Below are 27,122 nucleotides of genomic sequence, written 5' to 3'. Positions count from 1 at the left end.
GGCAATGCATAAATAAAACAGATACGGAAATTGTGAAGATGTGTATTGTTGATGGAAGAAACAAATTGAAACTGATTACAGAATAACTTGGATCATCATCAGCCAAAAGCTGTTTTCTCTCTGTAAAAAAACAAACATGTTTCTCCGCTAAGTTTGCTACACCCACAGATTCTGTCTGACACGCACACAATCAATGATTTCACCCCACACATCGAACTGCCTTCAACCTCCATAATGAGCCAGAAAAAAAAAAACAACTTTCTCAGTCTGAGGGTCTAGTGTTATATCATGTCTTTCATCTATTCTACCATTCACTACCATGCTACTAGATATTAAATCCGTTATATAGCAGCATAATACACTGATTTAGAGCAGCATCACTGATTTCATTGAAACTAAGTTCTGATGATGAAGGCAAAAGTGAACTTTTGGGTTTGACTTGTGGTCAAAGACAGGCAGTAATGTGGCCATGTCCGTCCCATTTCCTTCTGTTTCTTTCTCTGTAACTTAGTCCATTACTTACAGGTGTCCTTTTTTCCTCTTTGTAGGTCGGCCTGTGATGATAGTGGTGGAATACATGGAGAATGGCTCCTTGGACTCTTTTCTGAGGGTACATTCAATAGAAATATGGCATACCACACTCAACATTCCTCATAAACAGCTCCTAACTACAAAGAGCATTTTGTAATTTGCCAGCAGATGTATAGTTGATATGAAATGCTTTTGGAAATGTGCATTTCCTGCAATGTGACAGTTTAAAACAGTGGTTCTTAAACAGGGGTCCAAAGCAAACTAAGCAAAACAAGCAATAAAATAATACAAAATTACTAAAAATCAAGATATTTCTTATTTTAATTCACTCCTCAACAACTTTTTTTTTTAGGAACCAGGGTTCCTAATTTTAAAAGTGTGATTTTTATAACTGTAAATGCCATTATAGGAATAAAATCTGATTCGGAGGCCGATTGCGCAACGAAGGCTGTCCCAATTCGAAGGGTCCTTCAAATGCGGCCTTGAAATGCGGCCTTCGTTTCGAGCGCAATAAATAATACAACAGATGGATCCTTCGCGTCCTACTCTACCCCAGAATTCATCGCGCGTCAATGACGACAGATTTTCTTAGAGAAATTGCCGGATAACACTTTTAAATGTAAGTATTGGGTTTCAACTTGAATTGAAAATTCGAATAGTCTAATGTATCTAATGATACAAATGTAAGAATTTTATATATATATATATATAAAACAGTTCAAATGATGACTTACATCTTACCAAGATGTGATTTTAAATAGTTTATGCTCTTTATTATTTACATAAATGTACCAAGGTGAACATATCTAGACAGGTTTTGAACCCTGTTTTGTTTTTAGGCAGTTGAATATAAAAAGTCCAGTACAAACATCACTGCCGCTCATCTGTCGAGAGACAAGAACAGTCCTCTGTAGGCTAGATCGTCCCATTTAACAGCGCTCGGTCCGACCTTCGTGCCCTTTGAAAGCGTTGCCTTCGAAGTCCGATTCCTTCGAAGGATGCAGCCTCTGAATTTGGAACGCAGCCAAAGTCTCATAACTCAATGAGCATTTGTCAAGCGAAGTCAAGTCACAAGTATAGCACTTTATACAACAGAGATTGTTTCAAATCAGCTTTACAGGGATAAACAGGAAAATAATGATTCACTGATAAAAACATAGTTCGATTATGCTGTAAAGCAGCTCTAAAAAGAAAATAGTGATTCCACTGAGGTCAGTTCCGTGTTTATTCTGGAGAAAACAGTGTCAGCTCAGCTTAGTTCTCATTTAATAGTCCCAGTACAGTCAAATCAATAACATTGCTGAATACATACATTTTTCTAACTATGCCAGCTATTCAGTGAATAACTAATGACTGGAAAAGTCATGGGGCCTTTGAATTGTTTTGGATGGGTGAGCTCTTGGAGTCAAAAAGGTTGAGAACCACTGGTCTATATGCCATTTTGCTTATTATTTTACTACAGTAGGTATGATAATTTTTTTCTGATTCCTGTTTCTTACCTGTTATATTAATAGTTAGTTTATTTATTTTGAAGAAATACAGATTAAATGTCCAGTTCATAAGAGTCATATGTTTGTGTATCAGACTAAATGGTTCTGTTTTAGATTTACTAAACAAACCTGCTAATACAAGTCATTTGTTCAGGAATCGGGCTACATTGTTCACTGTATGTTCCAGGCTTTAGATTCAGTAGTGTTGAACAGCAATGCAGGGGAAATGTTGAAAGTATTTCATTATGGTTTCATCCACATTCCACCACAAACGCACCTTAAATAACATCATGAAAATCATTTGGTTTCAGTATTTGAAAAAATAGATCCAGTTGTGAAAAAGATTCTTCGTTATCGGTTCATAACTCCAGTTATTACATGACCAAACTTTTATTGAGAGACTACATTGGAATATTTATATTTTCAGAATGCAATTTATCACACCACAGAACCATTTTAAAACCATTTGCGATTTAATCCATTCATAGCACCTACTGTAACGCACCTATTTTATATAGTCTTTTATACTATTTATAAAATCCTTATTGTTTTGTTTTTTGATGTTTAAAAAAGGCCAATGAACATTTTATTCGTGAACTACCCAAACAAAAACTAATGTTCTTTTTGGTTTTTGCAATCAGGTCTGGTTACAGTTGAATATGTTTTTTGTTCATTGTGATAAAATATAGACATCCCCAACTCTTTTTTTTCCATCCTTTGGCTCCTCTCCTTGCCTTTTGTAGAAGCATGACGGGCACTTCACCGTGATCCAGCTGGTTGGTATGCTGCGTGGCATTGCCTCCGGTATGATGTACCTGTCCGACATCGGCTATGTCCACCGGGACCTGGCAGCACGAAATATTCTTGTGGATGACAACCTGGTGTGTAAAGTGTCGGACTTCGGTCTGTCCAGGGTGCTGGAGGACGACCCGGAGGCAGCTTACACCACCACAGTAAGCCACATACACCCACTTCAATTTTGGTTCATTTAAATGCAGGACTGTTCAGAGTTAATAACAATCTGTGCGTTTTAGACAGCCAAAGCTGATCCAAAATCTCTGGAGCTTAGCACTACTCTGCTTGTTGTGTGCTATTGAATGGGATTGGGTTGATCTAAGCAGTATAACACCAGATTAAGGGCTTATTCTGAGAGTGATTAAGTAATTAGATTTATAATAAGATGCTAAATGAGTCTGAATACTTCTGAACTTTTTTTATACAGGGGTCTGAGTGTGTTGCTTCAAAACTCAATTATGACTCATCATTACATAACAAGCAATCTGCATCTCCTTTGATTGCCTATACACACAAATCTATTGGCTGCTTGCTATTATCATGAAAAGAAAAGATTTTGTTTTGCCAGGGGGGTAAAATCCCTATCCGCTGGACTGCTCCGGAGGCAATTGCATACAGAAAGTTTTCCTCAGCCAGTGATGCTTGGAGCTACGGTATTGTCATGTGGGAAGTGATGTCATATGGGGAACGGCCCTATTGGGAGATGTCCAATCAAGATGTGAGTAACTTGGGCTATTCTTATTACTAAAGGCAGTTGTTGTTGTGTTTTTTGTTGTTGTTGTTTTTACCATAATTAGACTTTATATATATATATATATATATATATATATAATAAATATACTGTATATGAATTAAGTTGTGGATGATGCTTTTTTTTTTTTTTTTTTTTTTTTGGAGATTAGGTCAAAGTTGTTTAATCATTCAAACCTTCCAATGCTATGTTATATTTTAAATTGTGCCAGAAAATATATTTTCGGTGTTAAAATAAATTTTTTGGTTAAATGCAAAATATATTTTCTAAAATATATTTTGAAGAATATAAATATAATGAGAAAATGACATGTAACAATGTAAATATATTTCAAGATCTAGTATTTGCAATGTATTTATTTGGCCATTTTCAAATCTATATATATATATATATATATATATATATGAAGAGTTCAGATGCAAAAGCCTCTAAGTGCCATCTGAAATTTTCTTCTAGAATGATCATTTTTATCAAGCTCGTATATTTAAGTTCAGTAATTTCACTTAAATGGCAATGCAAATGACCTATTAATTGTCATTTAAGTGAAATTACTGAACTTAAATATACGAGCTTGATAAAAATTATCATTCTAGAAGAAAATTTCAGATGGCACTTAGAGGCTTTTGCATCTGCATCTGAACTCTTATATATCTTATACATATATATATATATATATATATATATATATATATATATATATATATATATAACACATATAATATTTTTAAAATATATTTAAAATACATCTGAAAATATATTTCATCTCCCAGAATTCCTTTTCCTGTTAGATTTCTCTGAATTTTTTATTATATTTGTTTTAATTGCAATTTTAAATCATCTTCCCTTGGGATGTGGCCAATTCTAATTCAATTTAACACACATATTCTGTGCAATAATAACATGTGGAACCGTGTTATGCCTTTAGTTTATTCATTACTGTTCTCGCTAATTAATTTATACACCCAAACATTGGGGGATCCAGTAATTGTCTGAAGTATTTTAGACCTCTGATGGCCTCCCTAAAATTGCATTAATAAAATGAACTTGTAGAATTTATATCCCAGTATATCCCAAAGTTCTGTGTATCTTTCTGCAGGTAATTCTGTCTATAGAGGAGGGCTACAGGCTCCCTGCGCCCATGGGCTGCCCCGTGGCCCTGCACCAGCTCATGCTTCTCTGCTGGCAGAAGGAACGCAGTCGACGACCTCGGTTTAGTGACGTGGTCAGCTTCCTAGACAAGCTGATCCGTAATCCCAGCAGTCTGCTCACACTGGTGGAGGATGTAAATAGGTAGAACGATCACAACAACATTATAAAATCTACATTTTATTTAATTGCTTACTAGAATCAAAATAAGTGCCAGTATTGAAATTACCATTTTAAACTGAAATTGTTAGTATTTACTTACAGAAAACTCTGATTAAACTTGACTGTTGTTTCTTGCCTCGTGGAAAAGCCTGTAAATGATTTTTTAAATTTTTTTATTTCCTTGCGTGCCAGAATGTTGTTGTTTCACATACAGAATTTTTTGCATGTTTAAACAGCTTCCCGGAATCCCCCGAGGATTTGCCAGACTACCCACTCTTCATATCCATCGGTGATTGGTTGGATTCCATTAAAATGAGTCAATACAAGAACAACTTCATAGCAGCAGGGTACACAACCCTGGATTCCATATCCACCATGAGTATTGAGTGAGTGCTATTGCGAGTTCTGTTCATTTCTTTGTACATTGTAACATCATATTTCTAATCAGTCTTATGAGCCTTAGAAATTCATGTATTATAATAGGCAATAGGCTTTATAGCATTACACTAATAATATTTAATAATAATAAACGGCTAACATGAATGATTAGCCTAGGTAAATAATCTAAAACAAGCTAATTAATATTCATTAAAGGGATAGTTCACCCAAAAATGAAAATTAGCCAATGATTTACTCACCCTGAAGCCATCCTAGGTGTATATGACATTATTCTTTCAGACGAATACAATTGGAGTTATATATCAAAAAAAATGTCCTGGCTCTTCCAAGCTTTATAATAGGAGTGAATGGCTGTATGTCTTTGGAAGTCCATCAAAGTGCATCTATTCATGATTAAAGTGTTCCACGCATCTCTGGGGGTTTCTAAAGGCCTTCTGAAGTGAAGCTATGCGTTCGTGTACGAAAAATATCTATATTTAAAACTTTATCGTCTAAAATAACTAGCTTCCGGCAGACGGCTATACGTATCTGGGTGAGTAAATCATGGGCTAATTTTCATTTTTGGGTAAACTATCCCTTTTAAGCTCCCTCACTCTACACTAGACAGTAGCGTAGATCTAACATTGAATGGATTAAATTACTTTTAGATTCATATTCACACCCTTTATAATCATCTCATGAACTTGCCAATTATGTAACCCAGTTTCAAATGTCTCACCCTCATTGTTTTCTAAACAGTGATGTAAGAAGAATCGGAGTGTCTCTGATTGGCCACCAGAGGAGGATAGTGAGCAGCATACAAGCACTACGACTGCAGTTCCTCCACATTCAACAGAATGGCTTCCATGTATGAAAATACACATATACACATACACATACACTCATACAAACGCTTATCCCAGCAACGCTAGACCTCACGCACACTCTCGAGGTCTGGGCTGACTGACTGTCATGAGAAGTGCTCCACAGCTTCAGTTTCTGTCAAAATCCAGTGAAGATTTCCAGTTGAAACACATACATAAGAAAGCAATCTCAAAGACCCTGAAGAAACATGCTAAATGTCATGAATTGTTTGTCTTCTTGGTAAACTGTGTGTAACAGGAAAACTGGACCATTTACCCAGAGGAACCACAGTAAACAATGGAACAATGGCACCATTTAATTGTTATGAAGATGTCATCTGTCAATCATCCTGCAAGTTCTGTGATTGACTGGACTCCAAATCTGAGAACTTTGAATAGTATATTTGCTATTTTAATGTATTAAATTATGTGTCTTAAGAGATTTTTTCTGGTTTATTCATCGAGCTTCTTCCTGAGCCTCTAAAACGAGAGACTATGGATCTGTTGAATGTCTTCAGCTTTAAATGGCTATTATACATTGTTTATCACATCTGATATTTATCCTGATATTTATATGTATATGTGAATTTGTTTCTTTTTTTGGTTGCATTTTGTTTAGTTATTTTTCTAAGCAATATGTGCAGTCTTTAGAAAACCAAGAAAAGAGCCAAGGTAGGGAAGTGAGAGCTTTATCTTGCTCTGTTTTTAAAAAAAAAAATGCCACACAAAACCATTGACTTCCTCAGGCTGTCGGCGAGGTGGTAAAAGTCTGACCTTTCAGAAGACTGTAAGCCATTTTCTTACTCCTGTGCACCACAGTCAAATTGAACAAACTTATACAAATCCACTCAGACCGAGATTTGAGAACTGCACACATTTGTTCAGTCTGCTATGGTGTACAGTATCTATAGACACCTCTGATATTTTATCAGTTTGCCTTGCGATTATGAAACTTTTGTCAGTGGAGAAACATTGAGGTAACGGGTTGCAGTAAAATGTTCTCATATAGAGAGCATGACAATATAGCACTCTGCATGTTGGCAAGTATTTTTTCCCAACACAGCAGGCCTACATACACACATAACTTCGATGGCAACATCCACATTTGCAGTCTCCTTCGCTTCCACCACACAAACAAACGCACAATACCGTACCATGTTCTGTAGCTGATATATGCCCCCATTCTTTGACAGGCTCTTTGTACCTGAACACATGTTCGGGACACTGAGGCCACTTGACAAACTTCAAGTTGCAATGTGCAAATGTCAAAAGCGCAAGAGATCCGAGTGCTTACTTCAAGCAGGGCAAGGGAAATCTCTGGGTAATCAGGTCATAATGTATTGTTCATAGTAAACTAATTGTACATTATTTTTTATAATTTATAAAGATTACAGAGAGATAAAGGTGATATAGGTTGAATGTTTGTAAAAATAAATGATAACATATATTTTTTGTGTTGTGTTTTGAGTATCACAATAAAAAATAAAAAAAATGCAAATTTGCTTTCTAAAATGTTACGGTAACATGACAATAAGATTTGTTAACATTAGTTAACTACATTAATTAACATTAACTTAACATTAACATTAATGATCAATACATCTACAGCAATTGGTAATCTTCATTCATGTTCATTTGAACATTTAATACATTTTTAAAATCAAATGTTGTAACATTACTGAATATACTATGAACTAACATGACATAAACAAGGAACAATAGTATTTTATTAACTAACATTAATAAATGCTGTAAAACGACACTCGGTTACTAACGTAACCTCGGTTCTCTCTAGAGAGGGAACGAGTGTTGCATAAGTTTAGCTTACGCTACGGGAAAACTCCTTTTCTCGATAATACTGAAGCAAAAAAATTATCCTTTACTTTTTAGAATGTAAAACGCATTTGCTGCAGCAGGCAGACATAGGCGAGACAGCTCGCGCGCCTATTGGCTGCTCTGCGGCAACTGCTGCAACCTATCAGTGCGTCTTGGCATGACTCCAGCGCCAATGGGAAGCCTTCCCGCGCTGTCGTCATAGCCCGCCAAAACAGGGTGTGGCTACGCCTATAAAAACCCCCTGCACAGGTTGCACAAGTGATTTCAGTCGACTAGAAGCGAAACCAAAGTGCAGCACAAGCACGGCAGGCTACGCAACACTCGTTCCCTCTCTAGAGAGAACCGAGGTTACGTTAGTAACCGAGTGTCGTTCTCTTACGAGAGTACTCTCGTGTTGCGTAAGTTTAGCTTACGCTACGGGAACCCTATGTAAAACGCCGTGCGTGCTGAATTTCAAACACTTATGTCCCAAGGGCAGTGCCCGGGGCTCCTGTAAAGTGAAGCAATCACAGCGGCATAACAGGTGTTATGAGATAGGTGCATTAGCGTATATCTATACAGTTAAGGCAGTATGACCACCTTAAACTGCGTAGGCCACAGGACTTGCAGTATATCAACAGTCTAGTCAAACCGAGTTGGGTAGACAACATTAATATAGCATTATCAGACTGAGAGCAGTCTGGCCTGTAATGCGGGTACTTCCAGGTTATAAAACCTTACAAATGTAGACAGCGAGGCCCAGCCTGCTGCCATACAAATGTCATGGATAGAAACCCCACTTGACCATGCCCACGATGAGGCCATGCCTCTAGTCGAGTGGGCCCTCACCCCCAAAGGGCAGTTTAGACCCTTGGATGCATAAGCTGACGCGATAGCGTTCACTATCCATCTGGACAGGGTCTGTTTCGAGATAGCTAGCCCTTTAATGCGGCCACCGAACGAAACGAAAAGCTGCTCCGATTTCCTGAAAGCGGCGGAGCGCTCTACATAAATCCTTAATGCCCTCACCGGGCAGAGAAGGTTAACCCCTGCCTCACTATCAGACATAGGGAGGGCCGAGAGGGAGATAACTTGCGCTCTGAAGGGAGTCGTAAGCACTTTAGGGACATAACCGTGTCTTGGTTTGAGGATGACCTTAGAGTCATTAGGCCCAAATTCCAAGCACGTAGCGCTTACTGAAAGCGCGTACAGGTCGCCCACCCGTTTTACTGAGGCTAGCGCCAGCAGAAAAGCGGTTTTAAACGATAGGTATTTTAACTCTACCATGTGCAGTGGTTCAAACGGTTCGCCCTTCATGGCCTCGAGGACCGTGGAAAGGTCCCAAACCAGAACCGAGGGTGGCCGAGGAGGATTCATCCTCCTAGCACCCCTGAGGAAACGAATTATGAGGTCGTTCTTCCCTAGCGACTGGCCATTTGCAGGGTTTGTGAACGCTGCTATGGCCGCCACGTACACCTTGAGCATGGAAGGGGTTCTCCCGCTGTCCAACAGCTCTTGTAGGAAAGAAAGAACCACCGTTACCTCACCTTTTAGCGGGTTTAAATAATGAGCTGAGCACCACTCAGCAAACACTGACCATTTAGAGTTGTAAAGCCGTCTAGTAGACGGAGCTCTTGCCTCTGTGATCGTGTTCAGCACTCACTCTGGGAGGCGCAGTGGTGGTAGTTGATCGCCCACACATGCAGAGCCCACAGCTCGGGGTATGGGTGCCAAATCGCTCCCTGGGCCTGAGACAACAGGTCTTTCCTCAGCGGAATCGGCCATGGAGCCGCGGAGCTACTTCTCATAGCGGAGCTATGAGAAGTATCGAGCATTTGCTCTCCCTGAGTCGTTTGATTACCTGTGGTAACAGAGCGACCGGGGGAAAAGCATACAGCGGGCGTCTGGGCCAGTTTTGGTCCATCTCTTTCGAGAAGAACATTGGGCAGTGAGCGTTGGCTTGCGACGCGAACAGGTCTACCTGTGCTCTGCCGAAAACGTCCCAGATATTTCGCACCGTGAGGGGGTGCAGGGACCACTCTCCAGAGGAGAGCTTTGCCCTGGATAGCATATCTGGGCCCACGTTCAGGATGCCCGGCACGTGCGCCGCTCTCAGCGAGCGCAGATTGTGCTGGCTCCATATGAGGAGGCGCTTTGCTATTGCAAAGAGGCTCCGGGATTTGAGGCCGCCCTGAAAAGGGCGCATATTCATCAAACCCAGCTGTAGTACCGACGAGGCTGAGGCCATGAGACCCATCATCCTCTGGAACACTCTGAGGGGGAGATATTTCCCCACAGTGAATGTCGCTGCCAGGCGCTGTATCACTGCCGCGCGTTCTCGCGTCAGGCGCGCCACCATACAGCTGGAGTCCAGTTCTATCCCCAGAAAGGAAATTTTCTGGCTGGGCAGTAGAATGCTTTTGGCCCAGTTGACTCTGAGACCCAACTGCTCGAGATGGGTCAGCAGTAGGGTTCTGTGTAACACCAATTCTTCTTTTGACTGTGCTATAATTAGCCAGTCGTCCAGATAGTTCAGGACTCTCACGCCCCTTCATCTGAGGGGCGCGAGGGCCGTGTCCATGCACTTCGTAAATGTACGAGGTGCCAAAGACAGGCCGAAGGGAAGAACGGTGTACTGATAAGCCTGGCCCTCGAAGGCGAACCTCAAGAAGGGCCTGTGACGGGCTGCTATTTGGATCTGAAAATAAGCATCCTTCAGATCCACTGATATAAACCAGTCCCCGGGTCGAATTCGAGCGAGAATTTGTCTGGTTGTAATCATTTTGAACGAGCGCTTCACCAGCGCTTTGTTCAAGTGTCTGAGATCTAGTATAGGGCGGAGCCCGCCATCCTTCTTTGGTACTAAGAAGTAACGGCTGTAAAACCCCAACTCGCTTCCTGCCGAGGGGACTGTTTCCACAGCCCCTTTTCTCAGTAAATTCGCTATTTCGGTGCAAAGTAGGTGTGCTACTTCCTGATTCACCGAGGTTTCGACCCGGGCTTTCACTATATTTAGCACCCATTTCGAAGCCCCTGGAATGCTTTCCCACGCTTTCGCGTGAATGGCCAGGGGTAGAATGAAATCTGGGTTGTGGTCGCTCATATTCGGGGACCCGGAGACCCAGCCATGATGACGTACTGCGCAGTATTTCTGTAACTGGCGGCCCGGTCGTGAGCGCGGGCAGCTGCTTTGATACAGATACAGCTCTGTATGGCGCTGTGAGCTGTTCACGAAGTGTGTGCGCTGAGAGGCAGACACGTGACCTGCACTCACCAAACTGCCAGCGCGCGCGCTCACAAATTGAGGCTCTATGTGTGTGCGCGGCGCAGATACAGTCATATTCACAAGCGGGGGTGAGCGCTGTACAGCAGGCACATTTCCTACACTCAGAATATGAACGGCGTGAGCTGGTTTGACTGATATAGACCCTGTGGTAGTGTGGGACACTGCATGGGTAGTGCTTGTGTGTAAGAGTGAACACTGGGGAGTGGGCACAATTCTTACACTTAGCGGTCGGGCGGCTTGAGCCAGCTTTATTGTTTTCGACCTTGAATGAGTGTGACACACAGTGAGGGTAGTGTTTTCGTGTAGGGGTGGGCACTGGGCAGTGGGCACCTGTCCTACATTTAAGACACCTTCGGCCTGAGCCGGAATATGACCCAAAATAATGCTCTTTTTGAGAGATATGTGGGTCGCCGTGAGAACGGCGTTTGTGTGCAGGCGAGCGAGTTGTGGAACTGACTCGTTGGCTGCTGGATACACCCTTCGAGTCACCTCTGCTGAGGGAACTGAGAGAGCGGTTTGTGCATACTTCGATGGCGGTCCGGCCGCAGCGGGACTTGACCATCGGCGCTTTCCTAGAGTGGCTAGGAAGACTTGGGAGGCTCAAAGCTCGGCGCGAGCTTGTGCCTGGGTCCCCGGGCGGGAGGCGGTCTGCGGCGGCTGGTGGAGCGCGAACGCTGACGTGCATCCCGATCCTGGCGTTGTGAGGTGGGCGGAGGAGGCGGTGGGGGCGCTGTTTTCTGAGCGGGCGGCTGCTTCCTAGCGCGGCCTGCTGCGGAACTAGAACGTCGCGGCAGAAAATGTCTCATGGCCTGAGACGTTTGCTGCACCTCTGTATATCGCTCCGTGAAGCCCTTCACCGAGGGGCCGAACAAACCCGTTGGTGACACGGGGGCGTCGAGGAAAGTGGCGCGGTCAGACTCAGACATGTCGGACAGCGTTTGACACAGGTGGCGCTCAGTGACGGTGAGAGCGGCCATGTTGCGGCCGATAGCTTGAGCAGCGGTCTTGGTAGCTCTGAGAGCTAAATCTGTTGCGCTCCTCAAGTCAGTCACGCTCTCCGCAGATGGGCCAGCCTCGTCCAGTGACCGGAGAAGGTTGGCCTGGTGAATCTGCAAAACGGCCATGGTATGCAGAGCGGAGGCAGCTTGACCAGCGGCGGCGTAGGCGGGACCGATCAGCGTCGAAGTCGTTCGGCAAGCTTTAGTGGGCAGGCTCAGCTTGGACCGCCATACCGCAGAGGGCGGGCACAAGTGAGTCGCTACCGCTTCCTCGACGGGAGGAACACAAAGATATCCCCTGTCGTTCGCGCCGTCAACCGCGGAGAGCGTCGAAGAGACAGAGGATTTTAGTCTGGCTGAGTACAGAGCTCCCCATGACTTGGAGAGCTCATCGTGCAGCTCGGGGAGGAAGGGAGCGGGCCTCGAAACAGGTGCAGAGCGGCGTCCAGGCAGAAAGCAGCCATCCAACCTGTTAGGCGCGGGCTCCTTGGGCGTTGACCACTCGAGGCCGAGGTCTTCTACGGCCTTAGTGATAAGACGGAGAAGCTCAGCGTCGACAGAAGCCCTCACGCTGGATTCCTGCGTCGACGGGGCGGGGTCAGGGATGGAGCCTGGGATCTCGTCGGGCGCCGCGACAGTGGGGCGTTGGCTGTCGAGAAAAGAGACGGGAGATTCAGAGAAAGAGGCTCGCGGGTACACCGCCGGCGAATGCTCTTTCACAGAGACTTCTGGTGGCCTTTGTGAGCGGCGCTTTTTACGCCGCTGCCCAGCAGAAGGCGTAGAAATAGCGGGTTTGATGGCGAACAAAGAATGTCGAGCCCGCAGGGTCGAGAGAGGCAAAGATTCGCACTCACGGCAGCCGCCCTCGGCGAGCACGTGATCCGCGTGGTCCTTTCCCAGACAGGAAGCGCACAGCTCGTGGCGGTCCCCGTCGCTGAGAACGGCTCGGCACGAGCCGCAGGACATGATGGGCACTGAAAAATGCCTTTTAGAGAAAAACGTGCGTGTCGCAGCGGCGAACACACACGGAGAGATTGAAAAGGATATGAGCGCCGGGAGCGCAGCAGGTACGGCAAGCGAAGGTGGCGAATATCCAGCCGGGTCCTTGACTCGAGCTCGTCCCGCTGAGATGCTGTTCGACGGCGTTGCTTCTCTCTCTAGATCCAGCGAAGTCCTTCGCTGAAGGAGACGAAATCACTTGTGCAACCTGTGCAGGGGGGTTTTATAGGCGAAGCCACACCCTGTTTTGGCGGGCTATGACGACAGCACGGGAAGGCTTCCCATTGGCGCTGGAGTCATGCCAAGACGCACTGATAGGTTGCAGCAGTTGCCGCAGAGCAGCCAATAGGCGCGCGAGCTGTCTCGCCTATGTCTGTGTGCTGCAGCAAATGCGTTTTACATTCTAAAAATTAAAGGATAATTTTTTTGCTTCAGTATTCTCGAGAAAAGGAGTTTTCCTGTAGCGTAAGCTAAACTTACGCAACACGAGAGTACTCTCGTAAGAGAACACACATTGCTCATTGTTAGTTCAGATAATGCATTAAATAATATTAACAAATGAGACCTTATTGTAAAGTGTTACCAATACAATACGAAATCATAAAGATGCTACATTCAAGTTAGTTGTAACACTAGTTAGGTCATTTGTAAGCAAACTTCTAATACAGTTTCCATTTGAACAGTTCTGAGGAACAAACAAAGTTTTACCTGAACCTGGCTGCAGTTTCAGCCTACAAAGATTTTTCCTTTCCATTGTTGTAAACCGTTATCTTCCTAAATTGACAAAGCAACATGGTTGTAACAATAGATTTTACTATTTTTTACAACAACAGCCTTTTCAAAATGTCTGCTGAAACTCAACTGTGACACAGTTGTCAATAATGAGTGTAATGTTGGTTTTCAAAAATTCTTATTCTCTCTCCACCCTTTTCTATATTGAACTATTAGTTGGCTCACTGTATTAAAAACAAGTTGCTGCCTTAAATTTTTAAGTACAATCAACTTGGATGTTTAAGTCATTTCAACTTAAATTACATTAAACTGACTTAAAGTTATACAAGAACTTTTTTTTTTTTTTTTTTTTTGAAAATTGCTTAACTTATTTTGATGGGTTAAAGGTATGTTAAACCGTTGTCATAACTTATTTTGTATAATTATATGATCGATAAGTTATGACAACATTTTTTACATTGCTTTAACTAAAAATTTAAGGCAGCAACTTTTTTTACAGTGCCGTTATAAATGATGGTTTGAGATTAAAATGCGCACCATGAAAAACTATTTTAACATAAATATATTTATTTAAAATAATAATAATAATAATAATAAATATATCAATGCTAATCAAAATATTAACTAATTCTTGTTAAGGGAAATGGGATTGATGCAGAAAATGAAAAATCTGATCAAATCAATATACCTTGATTAATATATGAGTTACTTTGGTCTGCTAAGTATATGTGACACTGGAAACAAAGATGGGTATATATACACATTAATAACTACATGTTGTGTGACAAGCATTGTTTCAGCTTACCTGTGTTACAGTCATTTATTAATTTATTTTAATAAACCAAACTTGACCTTTTTAATAATGAGGATTTATTCAACTATCAGAACTTTTAGCCCTGTGGACTTTTATAATTTTGGAAGATAACAAACTCTATTAAAACACTTTAATATGTTTAATTTGTCTATAATGTCCAGCAATGGATATAGTACAGTACAGCATAAGAATTGTCATTTTTCCTCTTAAAGTCATGAACATCATCATGAATTTCACTTCCACTCTATTTGCTTATAGGCTCGTCGTTTTGCTAAGGCTCATTTAAACAGCTCCTATTTTATGTATCCTATACGCAAAATTAAATATTATTTTCAAACTCTTGAAACTAATGCTGTCTCTTGCAAAACTCTTGCACTCTTCACTAACGCTGCCTTGTGTTATTATAGCTAATTGAATTGTTGGGTGTACTAGGGAAATATAGCAAACAATAACCATTCTCACACGGTAAACACTGAATGAGTGTATGGTTATATCACTCTTATATTGTCAGTTTTAAAAGTACATTATTTTTTTGTAATAGAAAATATAGGTAGGGAAAACTAAATCATAAAATGCATTTTCTTGAAAGAAAGAAAGAAAGAAAGAAAGAAAGAAAGAAAGAAAGAAAGAAAGAAAGAAAGAAAGAAAGAAAGAAAGAAAGAAAGAAAGAAAGAAAGAACACTGTTCTGACATTGTCCATCGGATGGCGCTATTAAGTAAACACGACTCGAGCCAAAGAGCGTCATCGGTCTCCTAGCAGCGGCGTGTCGCGTCTCGCGTGTGAGAGTTTTCAAGACGCCAGGTAAGTGTTTACGCCTCTGCATCTGCAATGGACACATCATCAGTCAGATGACTGAGATTTTTGTATGCGAAATTACTTTTCAAAACCAAGACGCAGACAACACTTGAGCCGAGCCGGAGCAGAAAAGTAAGAAAGAACATCTTCCCATGTACAGCAGACTTATAGAGCAGGTTAGCCAGCCAGACAGCTAGCCGTCGTCCGCTACGGATATGTAACGTTAAACAATAACCTTGAATTACAAGAAAATATGTCCACCTTGTGTTGTCTTAATGTGTATGCATTTGAGTGTTTAAACAAACGTCAGAAGACAGAAATGTTAGAATTATTTGAGCATCCTCCTCGTACATGTTAAGCGCTAGCATGTGTGCTAATGAGCTGAGAGGATTACAGGCTGTTCTCGTAGATTACGCTTTTACTCTTCATGTGTTTCTGACCTGCGACACTGTGACAGATGCGGATAAAACTGTGTCAGTTTCGCTGCGGTCTGTGGACTGATTCACAGATGAATGAATGGATGGTTGTGTAACGCTATATTATGTGTCATTTTCATTTAGCCCATGCGATACACAACAGGTGGGTGTTTTCTTTAGACTCAAGATACGTCTATATAAATATCCCAAGTTAACAAATTCAAGTAACGTTAATATTTGCACGTAAATAATTGGGTTCATTTACTGCAGATTCTATGTGCATTTTGCTTGCTAGCTGTGTGTCTGCTCGCAGCTCAAGTTAATTCACTTAAAGCGGATTATTAAAAAAGAAGCAAACAAGCTTATTTTCTTATCAGACCTCTGGCCGCTGAGAGCTAAACGCTTTCAGATTATAACAGCCTTTATTATTAAAACAACAAATCAGTGTTATTGTTTACAATTCAAGGTCTAGGCTATACTATATAAAGAAAACTAAAATCTAAATATATATTAAGTGAATTTTAAGTGCATATTAAGTGAGTTTATGCACAACACATTATGAATTCAAATATAATAAATAACATGACAAATATTCAATTAAAATATACTACCGTAAATAAACTGCATAAAATAATACACACATTTACATTTATAATGTCACAAAAGATTTCTATTTCAAACAAATGCCATTCTTTTGAACTTTCCGTTCATTAAATAATCGTGAAAAACAATCACAGGTTCTACAGAAATATTAAGCAGCACAACTGTTTTTAACATTGATAATAATAAATGTTTCTTGAGCACCAAATCAGAGTAATGATGCTGAAAATTATGCTTTGTCATCACAAAAAGTTGAATTAAAATATGTTAAAATAGAAAACAGTTATTTTTCTAATTGTATTTGTAGTAAATGTATTTCGGATCAAATGAATGCACTGCAGCCTTGGTGAGCATAAGAGACAAGCATAATAGTCTCCCAGATCTATCTATCTATCTATCTATCTATCTATCTATCTATCTATCTATCTATCTCTCTATCTCTCTATCTATCTATCTATCTATCTCTCTATCTCTCTCTCTGTCTGTCTGTCTATATTATCTGTCTGTCTGTCTGTCTGTCTTATATTATCTGTCTGTCTGTCTGTATGTCTATCTATCTATCTGTCTGTCTGTCTGTCTATATTATCTGTCTGTCTGTATGTCTATCTATCTATCTATCTATCTATTTATCTATCTATCTATCTGTCTGTCTGTCTGTCTGTCTATATTATCTGTCTGTCTGAATGTCTATCTATCTATCTGTCTGTCTGTCTGTCTGTCTGTCTGTCTGTCTATATTGTCTGTCTGTCTGTTTGTCTGTCTGTCTATCTATCTGTCTATCTATCTGTCTGTCTGTCTATATTGTCTGTCTGTCTGTATGTCTATCTATCTATCTATCTATCTGTCTGTCTGTCTGTCTATCTATCTGTCTATCTATCTGTCTGTCTGTCTATATTATCTGTCTGTCTGTATGTCTATCTATCTATCTATCTATATATCTGTCTGTCTGTCTGTCTGTCTATATTATCTGTCTGTCTGTATGTCTATCTATCTATCTATCTATCTATCTATCTATCTATTTATCTATCTGTCTGTCTGTCTGTCTGTCTGTCTATATTGTCTGTCTGTCTGTCTGTCTGTCTATCTATCTGTCTATCTGTCTGTCTGTCTATATTGTCTGTCTGTCTGTCTGTATGTCTATCTATCTGTCTGTCTGTCTGTCTGTCTATCTATCTGTCTATCTATCTGTCTGTCTGTCTATATTATCTGTCTGTCTGTATGTCTATCTATCTATCTATCTATCTATCTATCTATCTATCTGTCTGTCTGTCTGTCTGTCTATATTGTCTGTCTGTCTATCTATCTGTCTATCTATCTGTCTGTCTGTCTATATTGTCTGTCTATCTATCTATCTATCTATCTATCTATCTATCTATCTATCGATCTATTATCTGTCTATCTATCTATCTGTCTATCTCTCTCTCTCTCTGTCTGTCTGTCTATATTATCTGTCTGTCTGTCTGTCTGTCTTATATTATCTGTCTGTCTGTATGTCTATCTATCTATCTATCTATCTATCTATCTATCTATCTATCTATCTATCTGTATATTTTTTTCTTGTTCGTTTGAGCTACTGAGATCTCCCCTCAACAGTTGGTGTCCTACGTAGACTGTGAAAAAGAAGAGACGTTTCTGTTGTCCCAAGTGTTTGTCGGCCTCTGGATGCATCTAATGAATAATCTAATGGAGCTTGTCTTTGATGTGATCTCTTTCCAGAAGTGCCCCATCCAACTAGGCAAATGGGGCTTTTTGATAAGCTTGCAGGGTGGCTGGGTCTGAAGAAGAAGGAAGTGAACGTGCTGTGTTTAGGTCTGGACAACAGTGGAAAAACTACCATCATCAACCAGCTAAAGCCATCCAATGTATGTTACTCTCCTGTCTGTACACCCAAAATATATGTTTTTGTATTTTCCTTTCTCTTTTTCTTTGTTTTCTGTTTTGAATGTGAGCTCACAGTTTTTTTTTCCCCCTTTCAGGCTCAGGCTCAAGACATTGTCCCAACTATAGGCTTCAGCATAGAAAAGTTTAGGACCTCAAGGTGAATATTTAAAAGAGCTAACTATGTAGCTTTATAGTGTGAGGGGTTAGTCTCTGAAAACCATTTGTCTTTTTTCAAAATCTTACTAACACAGTAACTCCCTCCTCTCCCCAAAGTCTTTCTTTCACAGTGTTTGACATGTCAGGACAGGGAAGATACAGAAATCTGTGGGAGCACTATTACAAGTGAGTTTCTCCTATTCAAGCTTGTTTAATTATGTTTACTGAGCTCATGGAGTGTCATCGCCCACTTTGGAATCAATCTGTGTGGTTTGTGTTTATTCTGTGTTCTGTTGTTTTCAGGGAGGGTCAGGCCATCATTTTTGTGATTGACAGTGGAGATAAATTAAGAATGGTGGTGGCAAAAGAGGAATTGGATACCCTTTTGAATCACCCTGGTATATCTTTCTGTCTGTTGCATGTATCAATATGTTAGTCATCATTTTCAAATCTGAATTAAAAGCAGCCTAATACCCATAAATGTTTTTTTTTTTCTGATGTGAACTCAGATATCAAGCACAGAAGGATACCTATACTCTTTTTCGCCAACAAGATGGACCTCAGGGATGCGTTGTCAGCAGTAAAGGTCTCTCAGCTCTTGTGTCTGGAAAACATTAAGGACAAACCATGGCATATCTGGTAAGAAAACAAAAAAAAAAATTGTTTGAATTTTCTGTTTGCGTTGAAATAATTTGTATAGGTCCAAAGCACTATTCGGACAGGATTTAGTGTTTGAGTTAGTTATTAACAGCTAATCTGCAGTTCGAAGATAATGAAATTATCCTATCTGTTTTTGAAAAGTTTTGTCACTGAACAAATTGCACAGTAAAATCAGCATTAGTTTTATTTGTCTGGATGTGGGCGAAATGGAAGGTCATGTAAAAATTAACAAGGTTTATATAAGTGAAATAATTCTAACATTATGTAATTAAAGGAACTCTTTAATTACATTACACAATTAAGGGACTCTTATTATTGATTTAATTTTCTTTGTACATTGGCTGGGATGTCTGAAGTACATAAATCACCAAGCTAATAAACCAGGCAGGCTGCAGCACATTAAGAGATTTAGCTTTAGTTACAGTATTCAATAAATGTCATAATAAATGAGGAAAAGTCTTACATACCACAGTGACAAGCATTCATATCCGGACAGAATTAGATTTCTCAGAGGAACCCTGTGCTAGTCAGGGTAGGCAATTTGCTTTTTAATTTTTACAAAGGTTGCATGAGGTTTTTACAGACGTGTTCAATTCATATGGGAATAACACAATCACAAAGTACATCTGTGATCTCCTCAGGGTAAACCTGCTTCAACCGAATAGAGCTGATGAGGTGTGCGCGTGTGTGTGTGTGTGTGTGTGTGTGTGTGTGGTCCTGATAAACCCTACGTTATAGGGACAAAATAGGGATAAAAAAACCCCACAAAGAAGACACTATCTGGAATCCTTGTCCTTGTGGGGACATTTTTTGCTCCTCATGAGGAAAACAGCTTATGAATTATAATAAGTGATGAGTTTTGAAAATGTAAAAATGCAGAAAGGTTTCTGTGATGGGTAGGTTTAGGGGAAGGGTACAGTTTGAACACTATAAAAATCATTATGTCTATGGAAAGTCACAATAAATCATGAAGTGCGTGCGTGCGTGTGTGAGTGTATGTATGTGTGAGACTAAGCAGAAGCTAATTATATAAATGTGGGGTCTGTAAGTTTTTTTAAAGGGATGGTTCGGAGTAAAATCAACCTAGGGTCCTTTGCACCATGACCTCGAGCCAAACAATGTAACGATGCCCAGTTCCAGGAATGCACTAATATTTTGTTGGTAGTACCAGTTTGCAACAATTATTAGTTAAAACTAAGTTGTCAACACTTCGGAAAAAATAATAATTCGTTGTTACACTACATCCTTATGCATCGCTTTCTGCCAAGACTTTTATGTGCTTTTCCCAAATCACGGAAGTGACCTCGACGTGCGGGTTAGCGGTAGCATTAGCCATCAGGCAAGTGTTATTTAAATAAACTCCTGATGTACTTACAAACTTTCCAATGCCTCGTTTTATGAGTACAGAACCTATTTGTACAACTGTAGAAGTTTGGTACCATTCTGGGCATTATTAGTGGGGTAATTTACAAGATACATCCTTGGATCCGTTAGCGCCTGCACTTAGCCATTCGGCTTATATCTCTAAATAAGCTCTAACTTTAATAATGTTCAACCAAGGGAAAAAAGGCTTCTGGGGGGTTTTTGGCTCGAGGTCGTGGTGCAAAGGACCCTATGTTGATTTTACTCCGAACCATCCCTTTAATAATTTAGAAAGAAGTCTCCAGTGCTCACCAAGGCTGCATTTATTTGATCTAAATTGTAACCAACAATTTAACGTGTACTTGCTGAAAAAAAGTATTAATTTCCTTTTTCTTTTTTCTTTTTTTTTTTTTAATCTTACTGACCCCTAACTTTTGAATGGAATTGTGTGAATATATTATTTATATACAAAGCATACATAAAATTGATATGAAATAAATGCCTTTTACAGTGCTAGCGATGCAGTGAAAGGAGAAGGCCTTCAGGAGGGTGTAGACTGGCTGCAAGGTAAATGCACATTCCATGCTGATTTTCTGTTTGTCTTTAAATTGTTTGTTTCTTCAGAGATAAGCTCAAATACTGTTTAAGAAGGGTGTCAAAAGAACTGTACCATTTAAAACGTTCAATGCCATTTCCATTCTTGTGTTCCGTTTCATCCATAGAACAAATTGCACAGTAAGTACTTGCAGTTGAAATTAGCAGATGTGTTGTGGTTTCTTAGTTAAATGTACAGTTATGTTTAACTGCTAGATTTCCCTTGTGGACTGTATTTATTCTTTTCAGCTTTTTACATTTCAATTTGGCCTTTTGAGAGAAATCCAAAGGCAAATAATCCTTTTATATATAAATATCTCAAAGATGAGATACAGCCCAAATTGATGCTAAACTATTTCAGATCCCCTCTCCTTGTTGCTTGAGGTGCATTTGAATATTCAGTCAAGTCAGTAACGATTAAATGAAGTTCACATACGTCTGTTTTCCTCTACCCAGTAGTTTATCCCAATCAATCCAGCAATTCAAGGCCTCACCCTTATCGGAAACATTTATTTACAGTTATCAAAATGTATAAAGAATGAAATCATTGTTGTGTTTTTCCTTTTCCCCCTTCTCATTAACAGATCAAATCAGAGCGATGAAAACGTAAAACCCTCCTGAAAATTAAAAATTCATGGTCACCTGCTGCAATGGCGGAGCCAGACAAAACAGATCTTCACCTCTGGGCACCTACTGTCTATTGCTGACTTTAAAATCAGTTAGATTGGTAGAGTAATAAACTGTTTGGCTTCGATTATGGCCATGTTTGCATTAGGTATGAACATCTGTTTCAGTTGATCAGTGGCCGGTTGCATAAACTGCATAGACTGCATAAACTTATAAATTAGTTATCTAATTAGTCAGTAACTTTTTTTGTTCTCAAGTTTTAAAAGTCAGTTACATAAGAGTATAGATTGGTCCAATTTGAATCCAAAAAGTAAGATTGATTACCCCTAACTACCTGCTAGTTTGTCAGACTAGTTATTAAGAGACAATCTTAACATAGTGGCTATATGTATATATGCAACTGGCCTCTGATTGCAAGTGGTCGGTCGAGATTTTCCTTTTTAAATGCACCACAAACATTATTCAGACAGTTGTTTTCTTTTAAAGCTGCAAATAACTAGTGAAGTCTATTTGCGCATTGATTAATTGGCAGATTCATAAAAACTGATTCGAATTTCCACTAAAAATGCAATTGTGGCAAAAATGGCCAAATGGATTTCTGACTACCTCCAAATGAGCGATCAAATCACAAAACATTTTGACCCCATTTATACCTGCAATTATGGTGTGTTCAAGTCACCCTGGGAGGTTCGTGTTTATGAGTTGGGAAGTCGTATTTACGACGTCGTTCAAGTCCCTTTCGTCTGAGGAAGATGACGGTGTCTTAATACAGCAAGAGCAAACTCTACTTCTAGAAAATTAAGAACAAAGAATGTGCATTGGGTGCTTTTTAACATTTTTTTTATTATTATTATTATTATTATTTATGAAGCCACTGTAAAATGTATCATTATATTATATTGTTTAATTACAATGCTATTATATTTTGTGCAGGATATTAGCTTAATTTGTTGTAAATAAAAAAGCCTGACAATGTCACTGCTAATTACCTATAAATATTGTGGTATTCCGCCACGTTTCTCACTGACACGTCCCCAATTCGTAAAGATTAAAGAAAATCCCAAGCTTCCCACTCGTATTTACGACTTTGTGGTGGTGCGTTCAACTCATAAGTACGATCTTTTTGACGTGACTTGAATACGTGTGCTGGCCACTTTTGATCACCTGAGCTATGATGTTATCAGTTGTAAAGTGGTCTGACAATTCGTCATAGGTCATCGCACATTCTTTCTTGATGAGTTTTCTTTCATAAATATTCCACAACAATATATATAGTATGCAATAAATTTGTCAAAGTACATCATATTTGAAACTTTAAATACTTACACTACACTTCTTGGCTGCCAATGCTGTAGACTAATTCTGTTGAGAAACTTACTGTTTCTCAGGCAGAAAAGTACAGTGGCTAATATTTTATATCGTAGCTATGTTTGTTTATCAATAGATAGAAAACATTCCTGTGCAGTGTTTATGTCATTGCTCTGGAATGTAAAATTGTGAAAGCTTGTTACTGTAGTAATGTATAGCAGTGCTGATTTGTCACTATTTTGCTATGATTTATGTTCTCATGCATTGCATACATGTTGCCTACAATGGACAGTGTTTTTTTTTTTTTTTTTCAGAAAGCATGACACTTCAAACCGTTACAAAGGAAACATTTCCTCTTTGTTCTGGAGTTATTTATTTTCCAATATTATTATATTTCTCGAGTATATGTAAAGTAATTCTTGCTGCATTTTTTTGTCCTGTGTTTTGTCTAGATGATACATTTTCACAAAATAATTTATTTTCTAAACATTTGACTGATATTTAGCAATATATATATTTTTTTTTCTTGCTGTTTTTATTCATCACTAAGGGATCTTGTAATAGAATGTTTAAAGAATAAACAGAAACTCTTGGGGCTTAGTCTCTGTATGAAGGGAGTCTCTCTCTGTCTATATAACTCTCTCTTTTTCAGTAGTCAACTGACCAGTCAATGCCAGTGTGGCACAGAGCTTCATTCTTCTTTCTCTTTAAATAATCAGTCTGGCCAGAGCTCTTTGAGTCTGAACTGTGTGAGGGACAGCTGTTATCGGGTGGCTGAACCATGTCCATGATTATAGCTGTGGAAAATCCAATGCCCTTGCTCATTAGAACCACAACATCAGCACAGATATGTAGGCTACTGAAAATGGCAGGATCTCATCTAATCATAGAGCCATCTGCCGTTTTAATGGAATCGCACACGTTTATGTCTTTCCAGTCACTGAAATACTAAAGTGGTGCCAAATGGCGTTGTGCTGTCATCGGAGACTTCAGCTGGAGTTTCATCTCATTTAATTATGTTTATGAGGATGACTTAAGCGTGGCCATCCGCAAGTGTGATATTACTGTGGTTCAGTATACAAAAAGATAATGAGTAGCATACTTTTTAGACACAATATGGGCAGTTACTTTGTCTGTTTTTCTCCGTCAAAAGTTTAGGTTGAATTCGTCTGAGCAGAAGAATAAATCTTCCCAACCACCAAAGCTGTCTGTTTGTGCACTGCAAAGCCCATGTCGCCTAGTAGTCAAACTAATTCTAAGTTCATTTAAAAAGGGATAGTTCACCCCAAAATGTAAATTCTGTCATTTACTTATTCTAGTGTCGTTCCAAACCTCTATGGCTTTTTTTTTTCTTGTGGAACACAAAAGAAGATATTTTGAGAAATGTCCCAATGTTTTGTTTGTTTTTCTTTCTTCGATATAATGAAAGGAAAAAAAAGAACTTTGGTTACCATCATTCTTCGAAATATCTTCTTTTGTGTTTCGCATAAGAAAGAAAGTCACACAGGTTTGAGATAACTTGAGTGTAAATGATGACAGAATGTTATTCTCTCTCTCTCTCTCTCTCTCTCTCTCTCTCTCTCTCTCTCTCTCTCTCTCTCTCTCTCTCTCTCTAATCTGACTTCAATGGGAAAATGCTGTATTTCCATCAGCGTCTGGTGCCAGTGAATAGGGACAGCACCAGAGACAGTCTGTGCAGCAGATCCCCGAGAAGAAGTGACAGCAGATATAAAACAGTGCAGAGTCAGATCGCCTCGTTTAGCCATGCGTAACAGACGTGACGCTGATGCGGGACCCTGTAAGTGCCCGTTGCTTGGCACTTTCCATCTCTCTGTGTAAATACCGGGTTTTCTCCGCTGCTCCAGCTACGGTCCCTGAACAGAAGGCTGTAGTCTCTGTTTTTTTCGAACTTTCCAATGAACGATAGACGTATTACAGACGGACAACTGAAATTAGCACCCGCTCTCACTGCAGCTACTTTCTGCCGCTAGGTGGCAGCATCAGTCTACTCTGTAATTCACTTTTGAAAGCCACAACAGGTAGTTAAACAACTGCTGAAATATACACAATATAAATTAATTTATCTTAAAAACATGTATGAAGGTAATGTTTCTTTCACAAATGTATCACCCGAGTTGCATTTTGAAGATCATACCTTTTATCACCTCTATGCACTTTGTTGTAGTAGGCTAGTCCTAAGTGTACATTTTTACGTTTAATATCGCCTATATTGTATTGTTGTTTCTTATTATTATTGCTGACAGTTCTGTCAAATCTGCTGTTCATTTGTCCATGAAAAACTACATGTTCATCTCTCTGCGACACACTTCAAAGAACACGAAACAGATGTGAAGTATGCTCATTAGCTGAGCAAAATCTGCGCGCCATGACTGTTCCCATGCACGAGGGATCTAGGAGAAAACATCAACTGTTTATTTCAGAAACATTTTAAGAGATTTTAAAATGCACATAGTCATCCTCCGTACACTGAAAAAAATATTGTTGGTTTAACTTAAAAAGTAGCCTAACTAACCTGGTTGCCTTAATTTTGTGTTCATTGAAAATAAAAATAAATAAGTTAATACAATGAAGGAGATTCGTTTAATCAACAGAAACTCAAAATATTATGTTATGATCTTCAGAACCTGTGCCACATTTGCTGTTGTAAACTGCTGAGGGATCTTGACCAGGCCTTTTCTAAACTACAAAGAACTTCGACATATGTACAGGAAGTATACCGTCTGCTTATAATTGGGACTCACTTGGCAAGCTGTCAAAATGTTACCAAATTAGTCGACTTGTCTGATATAGGCTAGGTAGAAGATATCTGGCTTCTTTTTTCCATTAAATTGGCTCGTTTGGAGAGTTGCAATCTCTCTTTTAAGAAAGCTAACAGATTCTTATTTCTCAAGGAAATTAATGGGATTTTATTTAGAATAGCCTGCAGAACTGTCAAACGTGCAGAGGCGCAATTAGCATCTAAAAAGTCTCCGATTCCTGGAGATTTATTTGCGGAAAGCCTGTCCTCGGGAAATAATGTCCAGTGTCTATAAAAGCTCTCATGACCAAACTGGAGAGCCTCCCACAAAAACATGAATGTTAATAGAAATCTTAGCTTTGACTTAGTAAGGTGATTTTGAAGTACATGCTCTCCTGCGTTTCCTTAATTCATTTTTATGTAGCCTTTGTTTGTTAACACCTTATTTTGATAGTCCACTTTAGACATTCTACTAACTATAAGTAACTTTGCAACTACATGTGAAGACCTCCGATGCAAAAGCCTCTAAAAGCCACCTCTGTCAAAAATTAGATAATAGTATTGAGTGAATGCTCTCCGCACATAGTATACGTTCATCACATGCTTTCACTTCAAACTCACTAAATCCCAGCCTCAGCCCATTCAGAAATGCCGGTACTTGGGAAGAAACCTATACATAGGAGCCTGATAAAAATGTTAATATTAAACAAAATCTTTAGACGTACTTAGAGGCTTTTGCATCTGAAGTCTTAATGGCAACTAACTCTCATTAGAGTATTAGTAGACTGTCTGCTTAATATCTGCTAACACTTTATTGTGATGGTCCCCAATAGATATTCTACTGACTATAAGTAACTTGGCAACTAAAAGGCAACTTATTTTACTAACCCGAATCCTAACTTCTAACCATAACCTAACAGTCTACTGACAGTCTACTACAGTCTACTAATTCTCTTATGAGAGTTAGTTGACATGTAGTTGCAAAGTTACTAATAGAGAGTAGAATGTCTAAAGTGGACTATCGAAATAAAGTGGAACCCTTTTTTTTTCTTTTTGAATTTTTCTTCTTTCCTTGATGGAACAATGCATTAAAGCTAGCTAAAATGAGCAATTTAAGCCACTAGGAAAACCACCAACAGCTTAAAATTTAGCCACTGGGTGGCAGAATGTCAGAATTTCATTTGCGGATTTTAAAGAAAAGAAA

General features: G+C 39.6%; 2 protein-coding genes across 7 annotated transcripts in view; both read left to right on the top strand.

The window, feature by feature from the left end:
* epha6 (eph receptor A6) overlaps positions 1–7,262 on the top strand; it is a gene marked incomplete at its 3' end in the record, with an annotated part of 173,564 nt that extends 166,302 nt beyond the window's left edge. For 2 of the 4 annotated variants that reach the window (XM_079852444.1, XM_079852447.1), the window contains exons 12-18: positions 549–610; positions 2,765–2,974; positions 3,370–3,534; positions 4,664–4,857; positions 5,112–5,261; positions 6,013–6,121; positions 6,376–7,262. In XM_079852444.1, the coding sequence (XP_079708570.1) occupies positions 549–610; positions 2,765–2,974; positions 3,370–3,534; positions 4,664–4,857; positions 5,112–5,261; positions 6,013–6,121; positions 6,376–6,411 (926 nt within the window). Of the gene's footprint in view, positions 1–548; positions 611–2,764; positions 2,975–3,369; positions 3,535–4,663; positions 4,858–5,111; positions 5,262–6,012; positions 6,128–6,375 lie in introns of those variants that run through there. The other 2 variants (XM_079852445.1, XM_079852446.1) reach the window with 2 other exon arrangements.
* An 8,227-nt stretch (positions 7,263–15,489) lies between these two features.
* On the top strand, positions 15,490–23,768 carry arl6 (ARF like GTPase 6). 3 transcript variants are annotated; one of them, XM_079862470.1, is made up of 8 exons: positions 15,498–15,562; positions 18,289–18,434; positions 18,549–18,610; positions 18,727–18,795; positions 18,913–19,007; positions 19,119–19,248; positions 21,143–21,198; positions 21,810–23,768. In XM_079862470.1, exons 2-8 carry the CDS (start codon positions 18,312–18,314, stop codon positions 21,833–21,835), a joined length of 561 nt encoding a protein of 186 aa, XP_079718596.1. In that variant the 5' UTR covers positions 15,498–15,562; positions 18,289–18,311; the 3' UTR covers positions 21,836–23,768. The 3 variants fall into 3 exon arrangements, with proteins under 3 accessions (XP_079718597.1, XP_079718596.1, XP_079718595.1); XM_079862471.1 differs by having other exon boundaries at positions 15,490–15,562; positions 18,289–18,610; positions 21,810–21,907; XM_079862469.1 differs by lacking the exon at positions 15,498–15,562 and adding an exon at positions 15,632–15,688 and having other exon boundaries at positions 18,289–18,610; positions 21,810–21,907.
* Positions 23,769–27,122: the final 3,354 nt, after the last annotated feature.

This window comes from Squalius cephalus (genome assembly GCF_949319135.1).
Source record: "Squalius cephalus genome assembly, chromosome: 2".
Taxonomy (NCBI): Eukaryota; Metazoa; Chordata; class Actinopteri; order Cypriniformes; family Leuciscidae; genus Squalius; species Squalius cephalus.
This window is presented reverse-complemented; position numbering and strand designations above follow the sequence as displayed.

Bases quoted from the DNA above. Each gene is read 5' to 3' on its own strand.
- arl6 (XM_079862471.1), top strand. From the start codon at position 18,312: ATGGGGCTTTTTGATAAGCTTGCAGGGTGGCTGGGTCTGAAGAAGAAG. The intron at 18,611-18,726 runs GTGAATATTTAA...CTCTCCCCAAAG, and splicing joins GAAAAGTTTAGGACCTCAAG to TCTTTCTTTCACAGTGTTTG. The intron at 19,008-19,118 runs GTATATCTTTCT...ATGTGAACTCAG, and splicing joins TACCCTTTTGAATCACCCTG to ATATCAAGCACAGAAGGATA.